This window comes from Astatotilapia calliptera, chromosome 17 (assembly GCF_900246225.1).
Source record: "Astatotilapia calliptera chromosome 17, fAstCal1.2, whole genome shotgun sequence".
NCBI lineage: Eukaryota > Metazoa > Chordata > Actinopteri > Cichliformes > Cichlidae > Astatotilapia > Astatotilapia calliptera.
In genome coordinates, this window is record NC_039318.1 from 23,291,351 (window position 1) to 23,313,061 (window position 21,711).

At 40.3% G+C, this 21,711-nt stretch overlaps 2 protein-coding genes across 13 annotated transcripts in view; both read right to left on the reverse strand.

Annotated features, from left to right (window-relative positions):
• Positions 1-374: 374 nt before the first annotated feature.
• LOC113008673 (PRKC apoptosis WT1 regulator protein-like) lies at positions 375-1,690 on the reverse strand. 3 transcript variants are annotated; one of them, XM_026146264.1, is made up of 2 exons: positions 1,435-1,690; positions 375-1,199 (listed from the first exon to the last, which is right to left on the reverse strand). In XM_026146264.1, exon 2 carries the CDS (start codon positions 1,059-1,061, stop codon positions 390-392), a length of 672 nt encoding a protein of 223 aa, XP_026002049.1. In that variant the 5' UTR covers positions 1,062-1,199; positions 1,435-1,690; the 3' UTR covers positions 375-389. The 3 variants fall into 3 exon arrangements, with proteins under 3 accessions (XP_026002049.1, XP_026002048.1, XP_026002047.1); XM_026146263.1 differs by having other exon boundaries at positions 375-1,202; XM_026146262.1 differs by having other exon boundaries at positions 375-1,073; positions 1,435-1,689.
• Positions 1,691-15,680: 13,990 nt separating this feature from the next.
• ppp1r12a (protein phosphatase 1, regulatory subunit 12A) overlaps positions 15,681-21,711 on the reverse strand; it is a 62,775-nt gene continuing 56,744 nt past the window's right edge. For 7 of the 10 annotated variants that reach the window (XM_026146018.1, XM_026146017.1, XM_026146019.1 and 4 more), the window contains one exon: positions 15,681-16,798. In XM_026146018.1, the coding sequence (XP_026001803.1) occupies positions 16,712-16,798 (87 nt within the window). In that variant the 3' untranslated portion in view covers positions 15,681-16,711. Of the gene's footprint in view, positions 16,799-19,040; positions 20,656-21,711 lie in introns of those variants that run through there. The other 3 variants (XM_026146025.1, XM_026146024.1, XM_026146023.1) reach the window with 2 other exon arrangements.

Genomic DNA, 21,711 nt, shown 5'->3' on the forward strand with positions numbered 1-21,711 from the left:
CTATTCCGAGAATTTCTGTGTAATTTGAGTGTTTTTTCAGTGTTGGCCAAGCTTCATATCAGAGTTCCTGCATGTGTCTGAACCACAGGAATCGGCCAGGAGTGCGAGATGATTTAAATCCAATAACAATGAATGTGCAACACACATACTGTACACCTCCACCCTCTCCCACCATCTGAGAACTGCTTTCATTTCTCTCCAGCAGAGGCTCGATTAAACCAGACACATGTATGGGAGGAATTTGGAGTGTAGGAAGGCAAGTGGTGTTCAAGTGCAACACACAGAAGCCACTATTTCCTTACAAAAAATAAAAATGCACAAGCATTAAGCATCCACCTATTTCCACATACAAGAGGCTAACTTTCACTAATACTTTTTTGGGAATACTTTTATTCCCAATAGAGAAAAAACATGACCAATCCCAAAATGGGCCTCCAAATTATACCCATTCTGATGTTAAGGTGAATCGCTGCCCTCTTTTTCCCCCGACTCACCTCATTGGATGGTATGTTCACGACACCTGTGGATCTCCTCTTTTCCCTTAACTTCCTCTTCTCGATCTGTCCTTTCCCCTTCCTGGCGCTGGGCCCGGTGCTCTTCTTCTCCTTGCCCTTGCTGCTGGGTGACGGGCTTTCCTTGTCACTGTCGTTGCAAGCCATGGGAGTAGAGTCCTGAGTCTTCTCCGGCTGAGGCAGGGCCTTCTTCAGGTTGCTTCCCGGCGTGGCTGAGGGTGTCACGGGGTGGTGCATTTCCTCCTCGGGCCTCTTTAGAGAAGTGCCAGAGGAGGACCGAGCAACCGCGTAGGAGGAGGGGTGGCAGTTCCCAGCGGAGGAGCTTCGGTCCGGGTTGCCGTTGTTGGTGAACTCGGTGGCCGAAGGAAGAGGAGGAGGAGATGGAGGAGGAACGGCGTTACGGCTGCTGTTTGTATTACTGGCACCCAAGGGAGTACCAGTGGCTGCGGCAATGTCCCCCAGCATTTTGGCTCTCATTTTCTCCCGTTTTGCCTTCCACTCCTCCAAAAAGTCCGTCGCGGCGCTTGACTTGAATCCGCCTGTGGCCATGATCCCTTTTTTCTGATAAGTTCAAAGTCGAAGGGAGGAAAAAAAAAAAAGTAACTTAAAAGTTGAAGTTGATATGAATTTTCAGCTCTCGGTCGCTGTCCTAATTGCACCACATTCCTCAAGTGATTAACTCGGGAGCTGCTGAAAGGTAGAATGAAAATAAAAAGTCAGGACAAGTAAACTTAGCTGTTCATTATGGAGGTGTTTTCACCTCCACCTCGCGATACTCAGCGTGCAGGACGGGTTTTGTTTAAAAAGAAAGTTTACAAAGTCCGTTTATCTCTAAGGTAACTTTCCGCCCGAAAGAAGAAAGTCAGAGTGTGGAGAAGTTGACGAGAGAACAACAAAGGTATAAATTCAGGTAGAAACCCACCTGAGTGGAGCTGTCTCGGTCGCTGAACTGCTCTTCACGGTCCAACCAGGTGTGCCCGAGCTGCTCTCACATGAACTGCTGTAGTCTGCGGAGCTGGGACCCGCGGCGCTCGCTCTGCCCCTCTGAAAACACCGGCTTGAATCCCGAAAGTGGGCGAACACTTCCGACTAAAGCCGAAACAGAGGAGGGGCGCTGTGTAATAACTCTTTACTGTTCCCACAGGTGCTTTCGGGTTTAAGGTCATTTGTTAAAGCTTTTACAATACTTATCGGCGATATTTCCATAAAGATAAAGGTTAATATAGTTAATTATTTTTATCATAACATTTCTGTATTTTCATGCTTCCTTATATGTAAGTTGTGTAAAGTGTACAAAGTTTCAAGCAGCTCAGATTCTTTTATTCTGCTTGTATATATTTATATCTTTTTTCAGTTTTAATTATCATATTATTATTATTATTATTATTATTTTTACAATTGTTTCTGTTGTTTTTAAATCATTAGCTGGTTTATTTATCTAATTTATCTAATTTTGTATGTGGATACATATATATTTTCTGTTTGCCATTTGTTGTCATTGCACAGGGGAACATATTTCTTCACTGTGAATATGACAATTTTCTATAATTTTGAAAAGTATTTATCTATCTATTTTACAAAAAACTAGCCAAGACCAGTAAAATGACTGCAAAGCCCTCCTTACCTTTCTTTAATAAGTGTAAAGAAAGGAAAGGATCGGTTCCATTGTCGAATAGAAATTTGATAAACATTTTCATTTGTATAAGATCTGCATTTATGCTCTTTAGATTAGCTTTGGGGCCTTTTTATTACCTTGCCGTAAGAAGAAAAAGTGTAAAGAAGAAGCATTTTCCCCTTTGATGAGCCACCCAGTTACAAAAGCATGATTAACTGCTTCGCAAGAATAAGGGCAAGGTCTGCTGTCATAACATGTGCATGCATATTTAACAGTGCAAAAGCAACAACTCTTCACATGTACAGTTTCTTTTGTAATAAACATTCGTATTTTACTTCTTTATGATCTGAACACTGTCTCTAGGTCTAGAATTCTGTTCACCCCTGTGTAGTTATGCTGGCTTTGCATCACCACTCAGCAATCAAAATTCATTTTTTACAATTTCATTGCTGTTTTCATACTTTTTTTAGCCATCAGTTGGTCAAATTGAACCCTCTGGTGGGTCCAGACCTGTCCTTGAAAATCCATCCACTCCTTGCTTTAAGAGCTTTCTGTAATTCACTGAAAACTTTGTATTTTGCTTTGAGAGTTGAGTGGAAGTTTGAGACTTTGAAAATGTGATTGTTAAAGTCCCTGTACACCTCTGCAGCTCTGACTTGTGTCAACAGCAACAGTGTCGCTGATTTCACGTCTTCAGTGGCCCTTTGATATTTGCACAGTCACAGTGCAACACTTCGGCACAAGGGCATTTCTCAACAACTTCTCTCACGCAGGTCCCACAGAGTCCCTTAGGCACCCGATAACTCACCCAACCAGCTCTGATCAGATGAAAAACCTGCTTTCAGGGAAACTTGATCCCTGGGTAGGGTGAGGGCAACTTTCGATGACTGAGCAGTTCATTTCATCTTATTTTTGTTATGACTTGACAGTTTACAAAAAATGTGCGCTACTAAAAGTTGAAACTTCGTTGACAGCGGGAAACTCCACTTTAAAAATCGACATGCAATTATATCTGTACTCAGTTGTTGCTCTGAAATATCCGAGTCCTCAAAGTACTGAATCATGCGTTCAACAGACAGAACACATGTTTGATAACAATAATAAACCTCCATTACATTAAAAAAGAGCAAAAAAATTTCAATCTGAGATCTCAGAAAGAGCCTTTAAACAGGGATATCATCTCCTTTCTGTTTAGATTTGGTGAAAAGATGTTCTGTTTCATTTGACAGTGCCTTAAGGGGATTTGTCTTGGGAGAACAAGGCATAACGAAATGTTAGTGTGAACACTTTCAGTGTGTTTCTTAGACAGGAACAGTCCTTCTAGAAGGGATTCTTTCACCTCAGCATAGCGAAAAGCCTTCAGGCACTTACACGGCCACTTTGTTAGGTACAAACTGTTCAACTGCTTGCTAACAGAAATATCTACTCAGCCAATCACATAACTGCAGCTCTATGCATTTAGACCTGTACACATGGTCACGATGACATGCTGAAATTCAAACCGAGCATCAGAGTGGGGAAGAAAGATGATTTCGCTGACTTTGAATGCAGCACGTTGTTGTTGGTCTGAGTATTTCAGAAGCAGCTGTTTTCATAGGATTTTCCCGTCAACAATCTCTGAGGAATGCTTCCTCAGTTTTGTTGAATCGATTCCATAACGAATTAAGGCAAAAAAGAAAAAAGAAAAAAGGTAACGGCAACACGCACCTAATAAAGTGGCCGGTGAGTGTATTTAGGGAGTTGTTTTGATGCAGTGTCCAAATTAACTACACTTTTTATGATCATAAAAACTGCGTTGATGATTTCTGGGCCCAAATAAGTCTCAGGATTGTTTGCAATTTCTTAAACATCACAAACTAACTCAAGAAATTCAATTTCAGCTTAGTTTACAAAAAAAGAGAGCAAGATTTCAGTTACACACTGCATATGTGGCTTCAGCAGATTTTCATCTAAATACTAAAGTGAGTATGTCTCAGAGTCTCAAATTTTCTTCTGAACTTACATTCCAAGTGAGAGCAGCATCTTGTTTTCCCTTTTCTCCCGAGAACTGGGCTTGTGAGGTGACAGGTTTGTGATTATACACCCCTTAGAGGCAGGGTAAAATCAATAAGACAATATTCATCTTGTAGTTGCTCGACCAATAAAAAAATCCACAGTCACAGCATAAAAAAGTCCTGCGGATGATATTACTGACAGCTCGCTGGTTTTCCATTCCCTCTGATAATTTCCTGATACGTGGACAATATTTCTAAGATAGCAAAATGCAGATGTTTGTAACCTGAGAGAAAAGGTAAGCCACAAGCAATCTTCATTTGTGTTTGTCACTTTTTGTAAATGATGCGGATATTTTTATGCGATTACAGCCGTTTCAAACAAAAAACAAGATGAGTCCCAAAGAGTAAAGATTGGTTTCAGGTGAGTAAGCTGAACTGGGTCTGTATTGTAGAGTGGCTGTGGCTGTGGAGCAGGTTGCTTCCTAATCAGAAGGTCAGTGGTTTGATCCCCAGCTCCTCTGGTCTGCATGTTGTCCCAAATGCATTAGTGCGTGTATGAATGTTATAGTAGAAAAACAAACAAAACAACACAAATGGGTGAATAAGGCTTGCAGTAAAAAAGTGCAATGAGAGATCAAATAGAGTAGAAAGGCACTATATAAGCACCAGTCCATTATTCATTGGAAATAACATAATTACAGTTACTTAAATTGCCGCAATGAGCTGTGACACATCAGTCTGTGTTGCTATGATGACTTTATCTCTGTGTTTACGTGAAAAAGCAATTAAAATCCATCCATTCGCTTCCGCTTATCCTTTTCAGGGTCGTGGGGGGGCTAGAGCCTATCCCAGCTGTCTTAGGGTGAGAGGTGGGGTACTCCCTGGACAGGTTGCCAGTCTGTCGCAGGGCTAACACATAGACAAAGACAACCATTCACACTCACATTCACTCCCCATTCACACCTATGGACAATCTAGTGTTTCCAATTAACCTATCCCCACAAACTGCAAGTCTTTGGACGGTGGGAGGAAGCCGGAGTAACCGGGGAGAACCCACGCAAACAAGGGGAGAACATGCAAACTCCACACAGAAAGACCCCGGCCTGATGTTGGAATTGAACTCAGGACCTTCTTGCTGTGAGGTAACATATTCACATATTGTTGGTGTTCACTGTCTTGCCCGATGACACTTTAGGACACATACTGAAGGAGCTGGGAATCAAAGCCACCGATCTTCCCATTAGTGGATGACCTACGCTGTCTCCTGAGCCACGGCTGCCTGACTTCACAGAAACAGGCCTTGGGACTTCTTTATGAAACATCCTGAGGTCTGATCATTGCTTTCAAGAAAGATGCTTCACAAATCCAGTTTACTTCTACTATTAGTGCACAAAGAAAATGCCAGAGAAGCTCTCTTCGAGGACAAGAAGCACAATGACAGTTTTATGAGGGAGTCAGCAAATGACAAAACTGTTTTCAAGCTCAAGCACAAACTCAAAACAAGGAGTTAATATGATGGGAAGCCGCACAACAGCTACCAGCTCATTAAAATACAGCAGGTTTTGCAGCTTTCAGTCGAGTCTATGTATAACTTTGTTTCTAAAAACAAGTCCCAAAGACATTATCATTTCAAACCTGTTCTGGAGTTCTCCTGCATAATGAGCCGAAGTTAGAGGAAGTATAATTAATACAACATCATGCGAGTCCTTGCAGCAAACTGTTGACTGTTGCAAAGCTCCGTTTTCATTACCCTGCATTGCATTCCAGTGATATTCCAGCCACGTTCATGCCATTACCCAACTGTACAAGCACAGGTTTCTCTGCGTGCAGTGATTTAAAGCTGCTATAGGTGCTTACTGTCAGGAACCTAATTTCATGCTATGTTAATAGCCCCATAACTCACCTGTGCTGAAGGATATCAGCCTATTGGTGTTTGATTTGTGTGCGGCCAGCTTGCTCACAAGGGTGCACTGACTTTAAGGGAAGTTTACCATGGATACTCAAATGTACATATCTGAAATAGATTGGCTTACATGTTATTAGTTTGGTGTTTTTCTGCCATAAAGAGCAAAAAATGTGACCTATCCACGTGTCTCAGGAGTGAGTGGGAGGCCAGGCATTCAGCCATTATCTCTGCATGTGCTAACCCTGGTACAGATAATGAGAAAACCTGGGTGGAGCATGGGAGTGAGGTGCCTCTCCTAAAAATAAACCTTGATCTATGGACTCGGGTCACTCTGCTGCATATTTAGCATATTTCTGTCTGCTTTTGAGGAGGGGGAGAAAAAAAAGAATGAGGAACGGGGGTGCTTAAAGGCTGCTGCTAAGTGTTTCCTTTCATGCCAACACAAACGCTGCTGTGCAACTTAAATGCCCAATAGCATTCCAGTAATGCATTACTGAAATAGCCAAGCTCAGGCTCTGTATATAATGAACACTAAATTTGTATTCAAAGTACCCAAGAAGACTCTGAGAGCTTTAATAAGTGGCCCTATCATGCATTTTGTAACCCATAACACATTTATGGTAAAGAGGAATAAAATGCAGCGCTCGCTAGGCTGTAAAATGAGCAGTGCACGTAAAAATATATTATACATAACAGTGTGTAATAGCCACTCTTGCATTCACACATTTTCATTTATTTGACAGTAATGCTGCAGTCAGGAGCTATTAGGTGGGTAATTCTGTAGCGAGCAGACTCAAGCCGAGCTCGCTCCCCCATGAAATTGTTTGTCCAATCTAAGGAAGTATTCAAGAAGTGTTTCTCCCAAGCCTACCAGATGTTTGCACACAGATGTCGAGTGGGCCAGGAGTCCACAGAACAGGGGATTTTCACAAGAGAAAGCCTTGGAAATATTTTTTTGATTTTTAAATGAGAATCTGGTGATTGTGATGTGTTGTTGTTTCATAGAAGAAAAGAGTCACAAATCAGGTGTTCCTGTGATGAATCCACTTCCTTATTTGGCACACCTGTTCATCAGATCATGACATGGTATAAAGACGCAGTCAAAAAGATCTGGTGAAGTTCAAACTGAGCATCAGAATGGGGACGAAAGGTAATTTTAGGGGCTTTGAATGCAGGTTGATGGTACCAGCCAGGCTGGAGTATTTCAGAAACTGCAGATCTACTGGGATTTTCCCCACACAGCCAACTCTAAGTTTTACAGAGAATGGTCTGACAGAAAAATCAACTGAGCAGCTCTGGGTAAAAATACTTTGTTGATGTCAAGGGTTAGAGGAGAATGGCAAGATTGCTACAAGATTATAGGAAGGCAGCAATAACTCAAATAACTGCTTGTTACAACCTGAAGAGGACAACACATTGAAGCAGACAGCAGCTAAAGACCACACCAGGTGTGGTCACCTGTCAGCTAAGAACAGGATTACGAGGCTACAAATTACACGGCCTCACCTAAATTGGACAATAGAAGATTGAAAAAACGCTGTCTGGTCTCGTGAGTCTCGATTTCTACTATGTCATTTGGATCGAAGGGTCAGAATTTGGAATAAATAACATGAAAGCATGCCCGGTATTAGCGGTTTGGGCTGGCGGTGTTGTTGTAATGGCGTGAGGGATTTTCTTGACACACTTTTGGGCCCCTCAGTACCAACTGAAACACTACAGCCTACATGACCATGTCCATTCCTTTATGCCCACAGTGTACTCATCTTCTCATGGCTGCTCCCAACAAACTAACAGAAGAATTAAAGCATGTATGAAGGCAAAAAAGTGTAGCATTAATACATAAATTAATACTGTTTGTGTGTTTAAGTTGAGTATTGCCATATTTGAATAGTAGGCTAGCGCTCTGGAGTTGTAAGTTCATGCTAGCACTGGCGAGCACACTTGATTAGCGAGGCTCATCTGTGACTCGTTATTAATAGAGATGCTAACAGGGCTAACATTGAGTATCTTTTAGGACAAACAATTGTTAAATCAGACTAAAGAGCACCCACCAATCACTCAGCACAGAATGTATGTTTTTAAAAATAGGGGGGAAATTAGCTAGAGAAGCCAGACTGTAAACACACTCTTCAACTCTGTCAAGTTGGGTATTTTAATATGGGCATCAGCTCATTCTGTAGCTTCAAGAGTTCAAGAAGAGCTTGTTTCATGATCAGTCACTTGCTGTCATATAGCTTGAAATATGCTGTATTGGTGTCTATTTGCACAAAGCTCTTTGGCTGCCCAGGGAAAGGGATGTTTGAGGTCAACCTATGCAGAAGCAACAGCGTCATTTTATGTAGACATAAAGGGTGCGCCAATCTTATCATGATCAAACATTAGGAAGTGTTATTCAGAAACTGACACTGCTTTCTCTAGAAATATATTTAAAAAGACAATTGATGGAATTCTTATCAAACTGGATATATCTCATTTTTGTTTGCTGAAAGGTTTTTCAAGATAAATTATTTTAAAATGTTAACGCTGTTCTCAAAGGTCAGCGCTGCATTACCTCACAATGATGATAATAGAGGCTTGGCTAATCTAAGAGTCTGAAGCTTGATTATTGCAATATCTCAAAAGCTAAACCAAACTTCAATATCACATAAATGAATACAGGAGGGCATATATTAATAAAACTACTGAATCACTGAATATAAAATACAGGCTATGTGAGCCTGGTAAATGAGGCCAAGAATGTGAGGACGTATAGATTCAAGTTTCTTGGTGGAGAGCTTTTTGTAAAACCCGGAAAGAATACTTCTTTTTTCTTTTTCCCCAAAGTTGATCCTGGATTTATGCTGCTGAGCTTCCTGTTACAGTCCTGTTGTAGTTTAATCCTCCATCATGTCCAGGACTGTGAGTCAGCAGAGCTCAGCACTGAGCTACAACAGCAGGAAGGAAGTTAACCGGACGGAAAGCAGATGGTAGTAGGTGACACACTTCCTATAAGATACCGAAGAAATGCAGCAGTGATACATTTGCTGATCCATTCATTTTGGCCCTCTAATGAAACGGTTTGAATGCAAGGCACAAATTATAGCAAGTAGGAAGTTTAAAACAAGAAACAGCAGGTTATTCAAGACCAAATGATAAGTCCCTCTTTTAAGAGTATTAATTTTTTCCACCCATTGTATTTGTGATATCATTCTTTTGGTCACTACCCAGAGCTCGTGGCCACAGGTGAGGGTAGGAATGTAGATCAACCGGTAAATCGACCGCTTTGTTTTCACTCTCTCTTCACCACAACAGACCAGATAGAGGTGCATCTGACAAATCTACAGCAACTCCAGAATTTCTGGGGAATGTCTCCAGCGCCTTGTTAAATCTATAACTCAAAAAATTAAGGAGGTAATAGAGATAAATGGTGGTTCAACCCAGTAATAGTAAGATATTCTAATAAACCTGCAGCTTCTGGAATGGCCACTCGATGATGCTAATCATCGCCATGAAAATAACAGATTTACAGCCTGGTACGGAAAAAATATTTGGAGTATATTTTACAATAACTGTATAGGTTGATGATATATAACAAATAAGCTTGTTATTAGGTAATGCTAACAGCTTGCTAACCAAATAAGCTGATTATTAGCTAATGCTACCAGCTTGCTAACCAAGCTTGCTAGCTTTAGCTAATAATTTAGCAATCCACTCTCTAGTTTAATATTTTTCCTTAACATTTCCACTGACTAAACTAGACAATTGTTTAGTCTGTGTGAAAATGAACCCATGCTGATATCCTCAAACTGTAACAAAAGTGTAATGAAGCTAGAATCAGTCTCAGCTTCATCTGTGACTTACCAAAGCCAATTTTTTCTTGATTAATCTAGTCAAAACTACACTCATCTATAGGTTCTTCAGTGTTCCCTTGACAGAGCAGGATGTTTAGTTTCCTGTAAATCCAGCCGACATCTTTTTCTCCTCTTTTCGAGATTCACCCATCGCAATCCAACCCGCCTTGAATCCAATTTTTCTTAACTGATCGTGTTCATCTTTGTTTGTGTGGCAGACTTGAGCTGTCACGTCACCCGTGCACCTCGATTAGTCATCGTTTGTCATCTAGCAAAACCCTGCTGTTTGTCCACAGAGTGAGCCGAGGGTTTTGCTCATCTCTCAGAACCTAAGATTATGCTTGGGAGTTTAAAATTAAAACTGGGAGGAGGTTTGTTTGAGGCACTGTAACGATGGAGTTGGGAAAATACAGGGAGATTAGACCATCATAGTAACAAAAATGAGTGAGAGCATCTCACTTAACCATCGTTGTGGATGGTTCCTAACCTTGAAAAGCAGAGCAAGTCACGTCATGGTGGAGATGACATGACGTGACCATTTAGGTCTGCTGAGATTTCTTGCGCTTTATGGAGTTTTAACATTAGTCACCAACACAAACACAATTGAGAAGTCCAGTTCAGTTCAGTGACTTGAAAAAGCATCTTTTTCAGAAACATACATTTTTGACTTTAAGTCTTAATAAAATATAAAACAGTTGAGTTACATAGGCATTTACTCCTACATGGTTATCATAAAGAGGAAAATTAAAAACAACATAACAACATAATTTGTAGCAGTTACAGCTTGTAGTTACCGCAGCAATTTCCTAATGTTGTAAACCCGCTCAACATTTGGCAATAAAACCCTTTCTGATTCTGAAAATCTCACCACTAGATGTCAGTAGCTGAAAACGGAATTCTGTTTTCTTATAATTCTAGATACAGTAGCCACTGTATGACAAACAACGGTACCTGGCGTTCATATGTAATAAGTCACTCCGCTCTCTGATACGGGTTGATGAGTCAGTGTTTGTTTCTGTCCAATAGAAAACAAGTGGTTGAGAATATCCTGAACTAGCTAGCAGCTAAATATTAGCTGCTGCTAGCCTAAGCTCTTTAAACTTTTTTTAAAGAGAATAAAACGATAGTATGATGAATTTTAAAAAGTACTTTTATACACGTTTTCATAGCTCAGAACCCTGACTTCAGTTCAGACTTGAGGTGAATAGGAAGACGATGACGTTTTATCCAGATGTTTGTTGTTTCTTTCTGTCTTTCTTCTGTCACATTTTTGCTTACTTGGTAGAGGGGACCTTTTTTAGATGATAGATCAGCGGTCCCCAAACTTTTTTGCGTCACGGACCGGTTTATGCCCGAAAATATTTTCACGGACCGGCCTTTAAGGTGTCACGGATAAATACAACAAAATAAAACTAGTACCGGTACCGAAAAAAAGAAGATTTATTCATAACTCACGTGAAAAGACCCAGGAAAACAGAGTTAACGATAAAAACGATAACAAAATAACGCTGAAAACCGATAAGAACCCTGAAAACCATACATTTCACACCCGAGCCTCAACTCTCGCGGCCCGGTACCAAACGACTCACGGACTGGTACCGGTCCGAGGCCCGGGGATTGGGGACCGCTGTGATAGATGATAGCAGAATTCATCAAGCTGTTGAAAGATGTAAGTAGACACTAATCGGTGGGTTTTTCTATTAAATAACCTTAAAAACTTACTGACTCAACCTTGAGTCAATTAGTGATGGGTCGGTCGCGAACGAAATGGTTCTTAGAGCCAGCTCCTTATCGCGAGCAGTGTTTTTTTTTTCCTTTTCTTTCTCTCAACCTCTCTCGCACTTTTTTCCCGCTTCACTCCGCATGCGAGCCTTGTGCTTTACGCTGGGAAGAGGGGGGAGGGGCGGTAGTTACACTCAGTAGCACAGGAACAGAGCAGGAGGGAGAGAGAGAGAGAGAAAGAGCCAGGGACAACAACGTCACATTAGAAAGGTATAGTAATCATCCACAACTATTTTCAGTTGCAGATGATAAAGGATTCAGAAAGTTTATTCATGCAGGCCCATATGACAGAGAATATCTCAACTCTGCATATTTTTATATATTTTATTTTATTGTTTACTCTATTTAATTTGTAAAATATGTGTATACACACACACACACACAGAAAAATATTTAGTATACACATCCAGAAATGCATATACTATTGTATATTGTACATATATTAGTTTCAGATGTAGCCATTCTTGTATTCTGCTTGTTTACGTTATTGTATTTTGCACAACTCTGTTGCTTGTGAAGCTCGCACACAAGAATTTCACTCATATGTACTGTACCAATGTACCTGCACATGTGATGTGACAATAAAAGTGATTTGATTTGACATGCATGTTCTTTTTGTTTTCATATTCATTTCATTTCATTCATTCATTTCATATTATAATTTATATTTAATTGTGTTGTGGTTTGTAGTGTTTTGTGTTTGTATAAATACACAAACAATACACATATGCTTTCATGCTTTCAATTGTGTAATTTAGGTGATCTAGGTAGCTCTGTTTTGGAAGTTCAGTTCATGCTAGAAATGTGTTTTGGAGTTTGTACGTGTCTTGTCTCTAGGGGCCACCGCATATATTTATGTATAAACATTTATAAATAAAACCACTTTTTTTACATTAGTAATTCCTTTTGTGCATAATTTTATATTATTGTTAATAATAAATTAATTAAAGCAACAAAACAACCTGAAGAGTCGGTTCAGAGCTGAAAGAGCGCTTTTTAGTGAGCCGAACCGAAAGAGCCGGTTCTCTAAAAAGAGCCGGAAATCCCATCACTAGAGTCAATGACTTTTGGGGGAGCGCGCCCCAAGTGGCCAGTGGGGGAACTGCAAGTTGTGGTACTCCAGCCTGGAAGATTGCCACTTTGCATGGTCCCATTATTGACCCTGATGATTGGCCCAAAACATCTCAGTAATTATTGGACAGATTATCATTTAATTTTCTACATTTAGTCACCAGATGATGAACTCTAATTAGGCTAAAAATCTGAAGTACATTGGTTAAAGTATTTTTGAATTCAATTAAACCATCTTACAAATTACCCAGTTTTAGTGATGATAATCATGGTTCCTAAAGCATCCCACCAACACACACGAAGTCTAAAATTTCCTATAACTCCAGGTTAAACTCTTGCCTGTATACACTGAGTCCTGGTGTTTTCTTCCAGTTTGAAACAAGCATCAAAGACAGGGAGCATTAATTCAAACCATTTTTTCCCTATAACTACATGGAGTCACACTCAAGGCCAGGAATCTTCTTTTCCAATCATCTGTCAAAATCCTCATGAAGACATTTTGCTCGAGACGCTCGAGGAAGCATGTCCATATCACAGTCAAGATGCAGACCACACTTCTTAACCACATGCTGAGGCAATGGAAAATAGAACAGCAAGACACTTTTGCATGACTTTAGGCAATTACAACATATACCACAGCTTAATCGCAAAGCTTTATCTAAGGATTGGAAATCATCACAGACGCAGACAGCTACTGACGAAACAGGGAAAAGGCTTGCTGCAAAGGTGTTTCCTCACATGGTCTTTACAAAAAATGTCAGTGGTATGTAGTGGAAGGTCAGTTACTTAATGTGCATGCGTGTTTTCTGATTCTTCACTTTATTCAGAACCCAGTATCATCCTCTGGGTTTCCATTAAAAGCAGCGAAGCAGTGTAGGCTGAGGAGTGTGAATACTACTGCAGGGATTTTAAGCTCAGGAAGCAAACTGAGCACAACACGAGCTACATGTCACGAGTGTGTGAGCTGTGTACGTTTACATCTTTGAAGCAAAATATAAAGAAAGACTGATCAGAACTGGAACTGAGTGGCTCAGACTGCCTTGGAATAATTAAATGGTACATAGTTCACATGATAGTCTGCAAACTTGAGCACCATCTACTGGTAGTAACAGAACCTCAAGAGGTTCAATCTAGCCTGGAAAGGCAGGAGGAATAAGGGGTATATAAAAAAATAAGCTATTAAATAATGTATGCATACTAAATGGCAGGATTTAAAGACTGCAATGATTTTGCCTCAGATTAAAGAATGAACGCATGAATCAAATTCAATGTTCTTTTTTTTTTTTTTTTTTTTACTTTAAATAAACCATGAGTTTTGTAGATAAAGATGTGTCCTGCCACACAAACATCAGCAAATAACATGGACAATTTCTGTCTTGGGCAAATTTTGTTTACATTAGTAAAATTAGTATTTTTTCTTTTGTGCTAAAACTGGCCTGCAAAAGGGTTCGATCTGGTTTACTGCATGGTGCTGCGAAGTATAGAAACTGCAAAAAGGGGTATAATTTTTGGAACATGCTATAATGGAAACCTATCAAGACTAAATGCTGGCTAAGGAAGTATTTGTACAGACTTCTGGTCCAGAAAGGCCTGCAGTACTCAGGCAGTGCATGAACAGCTACTGTCCTGGAGATCGGAGCAGTTCATCTTGGTACCCCTGTCCAGTCAGATTTCCACCAGGAACAATCGGATCAAGCATGCCAATAGCCTGGCCTCAGCAGACTTCTGACGACAATGTTTTGTATGCACTTTTGCATATCTGTATTCTGAGACCACTGGCTTAAGAATGCAGTAAATTGAACCAAATATGAGGCGTACATTTCAATTCGGCACACAGTTTACCAGTCCCACCGTTGGCTAAAAACCAGGCAATTGAAACCATAAAGTACTCATTTTGTTAAGAGTGACAAAAACAGACAATTACAAATGAGCAAATTTATAAGCTACAACCTCTGTAGCTTATGAACAGAAACACTGTAAATAAAAGGGTGTCCCATCTGCTGAAACACCTTTAAAATGAAGAAAAGAGAGAGAAAAAAAAAAAAAAAAAAAAACACCACGGGAAAATAAAGAGACGTGGGAACTTTACAATGTACAAGTTTATTTTTAATGAACTCTTCAGTGGTTGGTAGTCACAGCACAACTTGCATGTATTAAGCCACACACCTATTTTACAAGATGATGGGAGAAAAAAAAAGAAAAAAATCAAAAAACAAAAAACCCCAAAACAAAACAAAAGAAAAAAAAAGTTGATGGTCAGTCCATCTGCAGTGACTTTGTCTTAAATTCTTTGACTAAAATATCCTTAAAAGGCCACTGAAATGCATAAAATGTTCTCAGATGAATGGAATATTTGATGGTGGCAATTTTGCTTCAACCTGACATCAAGACTCCTCACATGGCATTGACAGTGCATGTAGACATTGTAGAAAGGACTGGGTTAGCAATACCTAAGATACTTTTTTTTCCTTTTTTAAGTGACAACACCTTGGCTATAATACTAGAGCTTAAAAAAAAAAAAATGGAAACAAAATTAACAGCACTCTTCCAAGAAACTGAATACAAAGAAAGTGAAATGTAGTGAAGCGATTATTTCTCTTTTTTTTTTCTTTTTTTTCAACTTTTACAATTGTGCGAACACTTATTTTAAAACCGGAAAACAAAAGCACTGAACACTGCCAGCCGTCCCGTGAACAAGAGAGGCTCTACTGTATTGTATCCAATGTCTTTAGTCTATAAAGGAAAAAAAATAATTATAATAATAATAATAATAATAATAATTAAAACACACCTGTTTGTCCTCTGGAATTTTTAATAGTAACAGACGGGAACCATAAATGCATGCCATGTGCTGGTCTCAAACAAATACATACAGGTATATACAGCATCACTCAGTACCTGCTAAAACAAAGTGAGAAATACAGAGTATAAACTGACTACACTACAAACCTAAAAAAAAAAAAAAAAAAAAAAAAAAAAAAAAAAAAAAAAGGAGGGGAGGGGGAGAAGGTGAGCGATGGGAGTGGTGGAAGAGTGAAAAATCCTACTTGTGATGGACTCGTCATCATTAAAGCATTTAAAAAAAGAAAATGAAAAAAATGCATATTGCACATACAGTGAAAGCTTAAATTCCACCAGGTCCGCCTCATGTCGCTAAAGCGAGAATCCAAAATTTCCCTCTTGGAGGAAGACACGCAGAGGTACAAAAAAAGAAAAAAAGAAAAAAAATTTTGGAGGGGGTGGGAGAACTGTGTGTGCATTAGTGATCTGTGGGTGGAAAGGGGAGAAGGGGGGTGGTAAATAAAGAAAAAAAAATGATGGGGCCACAAGGAGCTGATATTAGGCAGAAGTGGCACTTTGAGGGTTTCGAGGGGAAGTGGAGGGACTGCACAGCACACAACACGTACACGGGAAGAAATGTTACATCAAATAAGAGATTGTGGCACAAATAAAATCAGGTGGTGGATAATATCTGTTCTTCAGAGATAGCCCGGAGTGGGCGGAGGAGCGAGACAGAAGAGACCGATGCAAGTGTGTTTCTTTTTCTCTTTATGTACAACTAAGGCTTACTGGTTAAATAGTTTTCAGGCTTCCCCGCCCACAATGCTTTTACATGCTGATCTCACACACACACGCGCGCGCGCACACACACGCGCGCGCGCACACACACACACACACCCCTTCCTTTTGCTCTGTAAACTCAGTGGTTCTATCAGGACAGCAGCCACACAATCTAGTGGGTTCAATTCGAGGAGGTGCATGGGGAGGGGAGGGATGGATGAACATGATGGGTGGATGCTGCAGTGGTGAAGGAGCAAAAGGGCGATTAAGAGTCGGGAGAAAAACAATGGGAGAGGGGAAAAAAACCCAAAAAAAAAAAAAAAAAAAAAGGGAGTCTTGCCTCCGATGTCTGTTGCAATTAATATCTAAATGTGCAATTCCATTAGTCACTGCCATGGGGGACTAGGGGGGTGCAGAAGATGGGGCGGGTGGGGTCTGTTCTACTTGGAAAGCTTGCTAATGACTCGAATGAGCGCTCCGTTCTCGTCCTTTAGTCTCTGGTTGTCTGCTTTCAAGTCTGGGAGCATCTGAAAGGTGATAAAGGGAAACAGGAGCGAGAGAGTGAGAGAGAGAGCGAGAGAGAGCGAGAGAGAGAGAGACAAGGCTTAGACAAGTCTCGCCACGTAAACAGGTTAAAAACCAGCCACGGCGCTTTTTTTTTTTTTTTTTTTTTTTAAACAAACTGTTAACTGCAGACTGTGTAAAGCAATCTCAGGAGTCACACACAGCATCTAACTTTTGGCTGTCCGACTTTGATTAAAGAGGTAAAAACAAAACCCAACATCTTTGTTCCAAGTCAAAAGTAAAAGCGGGCACACAACAGGCCAAAGATTCTGGGAAAGCCATGCAGAATCTAAGTGGCTGCTGCAGGCAGCCTCAAAAATACACACAGCAGAGGGGAAAAAAGTCACATCTGATCAAGTGCAAATCTGTTAAAATGTTTAACGTTAATGTTCCTGACTTAAGGCCATTATACACATGCTCATCGTCTGCAGAAAATTATTCCCTAGCTCAGAATCATGCAGACTTGTTGCCAAATGCAGTGATCTGATTGGTCAGATCTGTTTAAAAATTGCAGTCTGTGTGAACGGCTGCATTAAGAACACGCGAGTCGAAAAACACTCTTTAAACGCACAGATTCCAGCTGATCTCGCCTTCAAAGCTGTCTACTTGTGCACCTCTGCCTCATCTCCAGCACGGCAGCCAGTTTAAGACCGCTTCATGAAGATCCTGTTCTGACAACGTACGCCTCAGATTTTATTGAGATTTTTACCCCAAAGTTGTGCAGACAGAAAACACTGATTTCTGTCTCAAACTTTCACAGAGAGGATCATCACTGGCAGTTAAAGCTGCTGGGGCTTCTTGCATCGACTGAAGATGCTACTTCTTTGTGACACTGTCTAACTTTTAATATGGGTTCTTACTGTAGCATAGAGCTGGGCGATAGAACAATAACGATATGTATCGCGATACATATCGTTAGAGAAATTAAGCTATCGCGATAGACTTCGCCGCTCTTGTCCTCAAAAAAAAAAAAAAAAAAAAAAAAAAAGTCAGCCAATCCAAATTAAGTAGCGCAGAGCCGAACCAATCACAGCCGCAGCGTCACGTCGCGTGACTTGTTACGTACAGCACAAGTGCCAAGCCACACGTGTGTTTGTTTGGGAAGCAGCCAGCGGGTAATGGAGGGAATGAGTGTGCCGACTAGAAAAATCAACCGAGCGTGACCGAAGAGAAAACAGATGATGGTTCCAATGCCGGAGAGATTGTCGAACGGAAGAGCCATAGAAGTTCCGTAGTGTGAAGGTATTTCGGCTATTTCAAGTCTGACAAAAAACAGAGTAGCGTGCACTGTAAATTGTGCCGAAAGCAAGTCTGGAAATACAATAAACTGGTGAATGCGTCACACTGCGCCACGTTATTGTTTCGGTGAAATGAATTTCTACAATACTGTTACTGTTAATTGTACTCTCTGCAGTGTTTAAATGCTTACATATACACACAGTTACTGTCCGTCCACACATACGACTCGGTTCTGCTTCTATGCCCCAGCTTTGTTTACTTTTTCCCACCGAGGCTTCTAGACTTCTGATTGGCCAACATTTCTGCACGGTTAGGAATCTAGCGCCACCTGCTGCTTTGGCATGTTCATAGCAGCGTTTTCCTTCATTTCTGCCTTTATGTGTGGACGGGATTATTTTTAAAACGAAAACGGAAAATCTCCGTTTTCAAAAATACCCGTGTACGTGTGGACGTAGCCTCAGTCTCTGACTGGAAGCGCTAATTCGTCATTCGGCTTTTGTCAGACTAAAGTAACTGTTAAAACTGTTTGAAAAGCTCAGCTATACAACAAGGAGAGATTGAGAATTTCCTTTTAGTTCTCAGTTTATTTGATATTGACAAAAGTTAGTCAATTTTGTCTGTTCTTCTGTAACACAAACTAAGATTTATTTTTAGAATTAATATTTTGTTTCTAAGTGGAATTGACAATTTAGTCTGTTTCGTTTGTTCTATTTTGAAACTTAAACGCTTTAGCGGCTGCCTTTTGTGTAGTTTGCAATATTTGCCTTTATCTATCTGAAAAAGTCTCATGTTTCTTAAGTACATCTACCCTGTTGAACTTATTATGGGAAATAAATATTTAAATAAAAACAAGCTGCTGATTATTTCACATTTTACTTGTGAGCAACGGCACATTTAAATCTTACAAATATAGTTATTTGGCTTATATCGTGATAGATATCGTTATCGCCTGAAATGAAAAAAACATATCGTGATATGAAAAAATCTCATATCGCCCAGCTCTACTGTAGCATGCTGGCAAACAGCCTGAACTGTGGAACGTGTCATCGCGCGCTAATCTTCCAACACCGCTCACTCAGCTTGGTGGCCTGGCTCTTTTTTTTTTTTAACTCTTCTTCAAAATGCAATGCAACTTCCACATTGCCACGAACACACACACGCAAGTGGTCAGAATGAGATTTTTAGAGAGCGATCTAAAAAGCAGCTGCTCCACAAGCGGTGCAGGGCTGCACAACGAGATGACCCTGAAGAGGAGGATGTGCCAAATTTAAATCAGGTAAAGTTTTAAATTTGCAACAGGCAGAGATGCAAAACTTTGTGATCACAACTCAAATTTGAGAGTTTAACTTAACTAAAGCCAGATTATGCATCAGTTTCCTCTTCTTTATGACATCTACTGAACTTCAGAACACATTCTTTTAAACATGTGCATATTAATGCATTACAGGCAGCAACACAGAGCTGAATGAGCTGTAGTAAGTAAGCCAGACTTTCTCTTGCCCCATAATTTATAAAATCCTGGAACTGGCTGTCAGATGTAAAGTTTAAATATCTCCCATAAAAGCACAATAAAGACTTGAAAAGTTCCTATTTGGACAGCAGCATGCTTTCAATATGATTAGCTTATTAAATAAATGACTTAAAAATATTCGTACAAGGGCGTGAGACATGTTCTACAGTGTTTAGAGGAGACTGCCCCAGAGACCTGCTTGATTTCATATAAGGACTGACTGCTTGTTTAACTCATGACACTGAACACACTATATTGTGTACAAGTCCAAGGTAAAACCATACGTGTATGCATTAATCTTAAATATTTGTTGATGTCATTTGGTAAACTCAACAGAAAAGGAGGGGAGGATAAGGTGGGTTTGGTCTCTGAAGGTTTGGGTCCAAAGAGTTGATGCCATAGGAAGCCACTTCATGCAAAGAAGCCAAAACAAGCCAAACAGAACTACTGAGCTCCCCCTGAAGTAATTACCACAAGTAGAAACTTCAAAGAGGACACTTTCCTTCACAGTACAGTCAGACCTGTCAACCCGCAAACACTTACCTGAGCTTTGCTTTATTCCGTTATCATTCAGATGTTATTTGAAATATTTAGGATAATGTTTTAATGCGTTTTAGAGGTGTGGAAACCACCTGACAGGCGTGTACTGCAAAAGGATAGTGTCCTGCTGTGAAAACCAAAGAAAGACACCCTCCCCACTCTGAAAACAAAAAGCTCTGGGGAGGCAGAGGGGGGCAGAAAGGGTTGTTTTTCAAAACCAGTGATTGCTGGACGGCTGGACACCTGCCTGTCTATGGGTGCGGGGCAGAGCACGAATGGAGCATGAGAAGAATGGGGTTGCAAGGGGGGAGGGGACAAGGAGGAGAAGAAGAAGCAGAAGAGGAAAAAGAGAGAAGAAGAAGCAGGAGATGGTGGTGGACAGACGGACGTGGCTTAGAGGTCGACGGTGGGCAGCTGGCTGCAGGCCGACTGCGAGAGCTTTGCCACCACACGGGCCAGGGCCCGGTTCTCAGCCTGCAGCCGCTCCTTAACCTGGCGTAGGGCCTGAACCTGCTTTACCTGGGGGAGGTTCTGCAGGAGGGAAAAAAGAAAAGAAAAAACCAAACACAACACAGAAAGAACAAAGAAAGAGGAGGAGGGACGGGGCGAGAGTGGCAGGAGAGGAAACATGTTTGAGGAGACAGAAATCAAGAGAGAAAGGATTAATGAAAGACAGGACAATATAAATTAATAGAGAAGAGGGGCCGAGAGAAGGACAAAGGGGGAAAACAGAAAAGGAAGACTGTTAGAAAATGGGGACAGATTTTGGAAATTGAAGGAATGATTAAGAGGTTCAGCTTGATGCTTGTCGACAGAATGGAAAAGTGACACTGATAAGATCGGCCAGCTGGCTAAGCCCTAAAAATAAACACTTTGTTATCACAGTGATGGAGAACACATGCTTGCTACGGTTTAATAGATTTCCTCTTTTCTTAGCTAAAAAACATTTTCCCAAAAAGAAATACTTAATTAATCATCCTTAAATGTTAACAGTGGACAAATATTACAGCAGCTGACCTCAGATGTGCCCTGAAGAGCAGAAGGTGAGATTAGCAGGTGTACAAATGGAGACAGAGGTGGTTAACTGTGCCGGTCCAAATATAAAAACCTAAACACAACTGTGCCTAAGATTAATATATATTTTTAATTATTCATTTAATATGCCAAGAGTGAGGTGTTTTAGTATGAGCGAGACTAAGAAGCTACACAAAGAGGGATGCACTGCGACTAATGTTTAAAGTAACAGCTAACAGTCTAGTTTGACTTTGATATTTTCCCTGTTTTATTTCCAGGGATACAAAAAAAAAAAATCTTATGCAAAAATAAAAAATAGAAATAAAAAATAAGTATCCTATTTCAAAGTCTGTCATCATTTATCATCCCTATATATGATAAACAAAGCTGGTGACTCCAAGTTACATTTTTTTTTTTTTTTTTTTTTTTTTTAAATGACCTGCCATATATTCAAGAAAGAATTGTCAATTTCGATTCATGACTTCTATTAGCTTACAGTGGTTCTCAAAGGCTTCACCAAAGAGTCCTCTGACACATTTGGTAATGTTTAGCTACTTGTCAAGTGATGCTAAG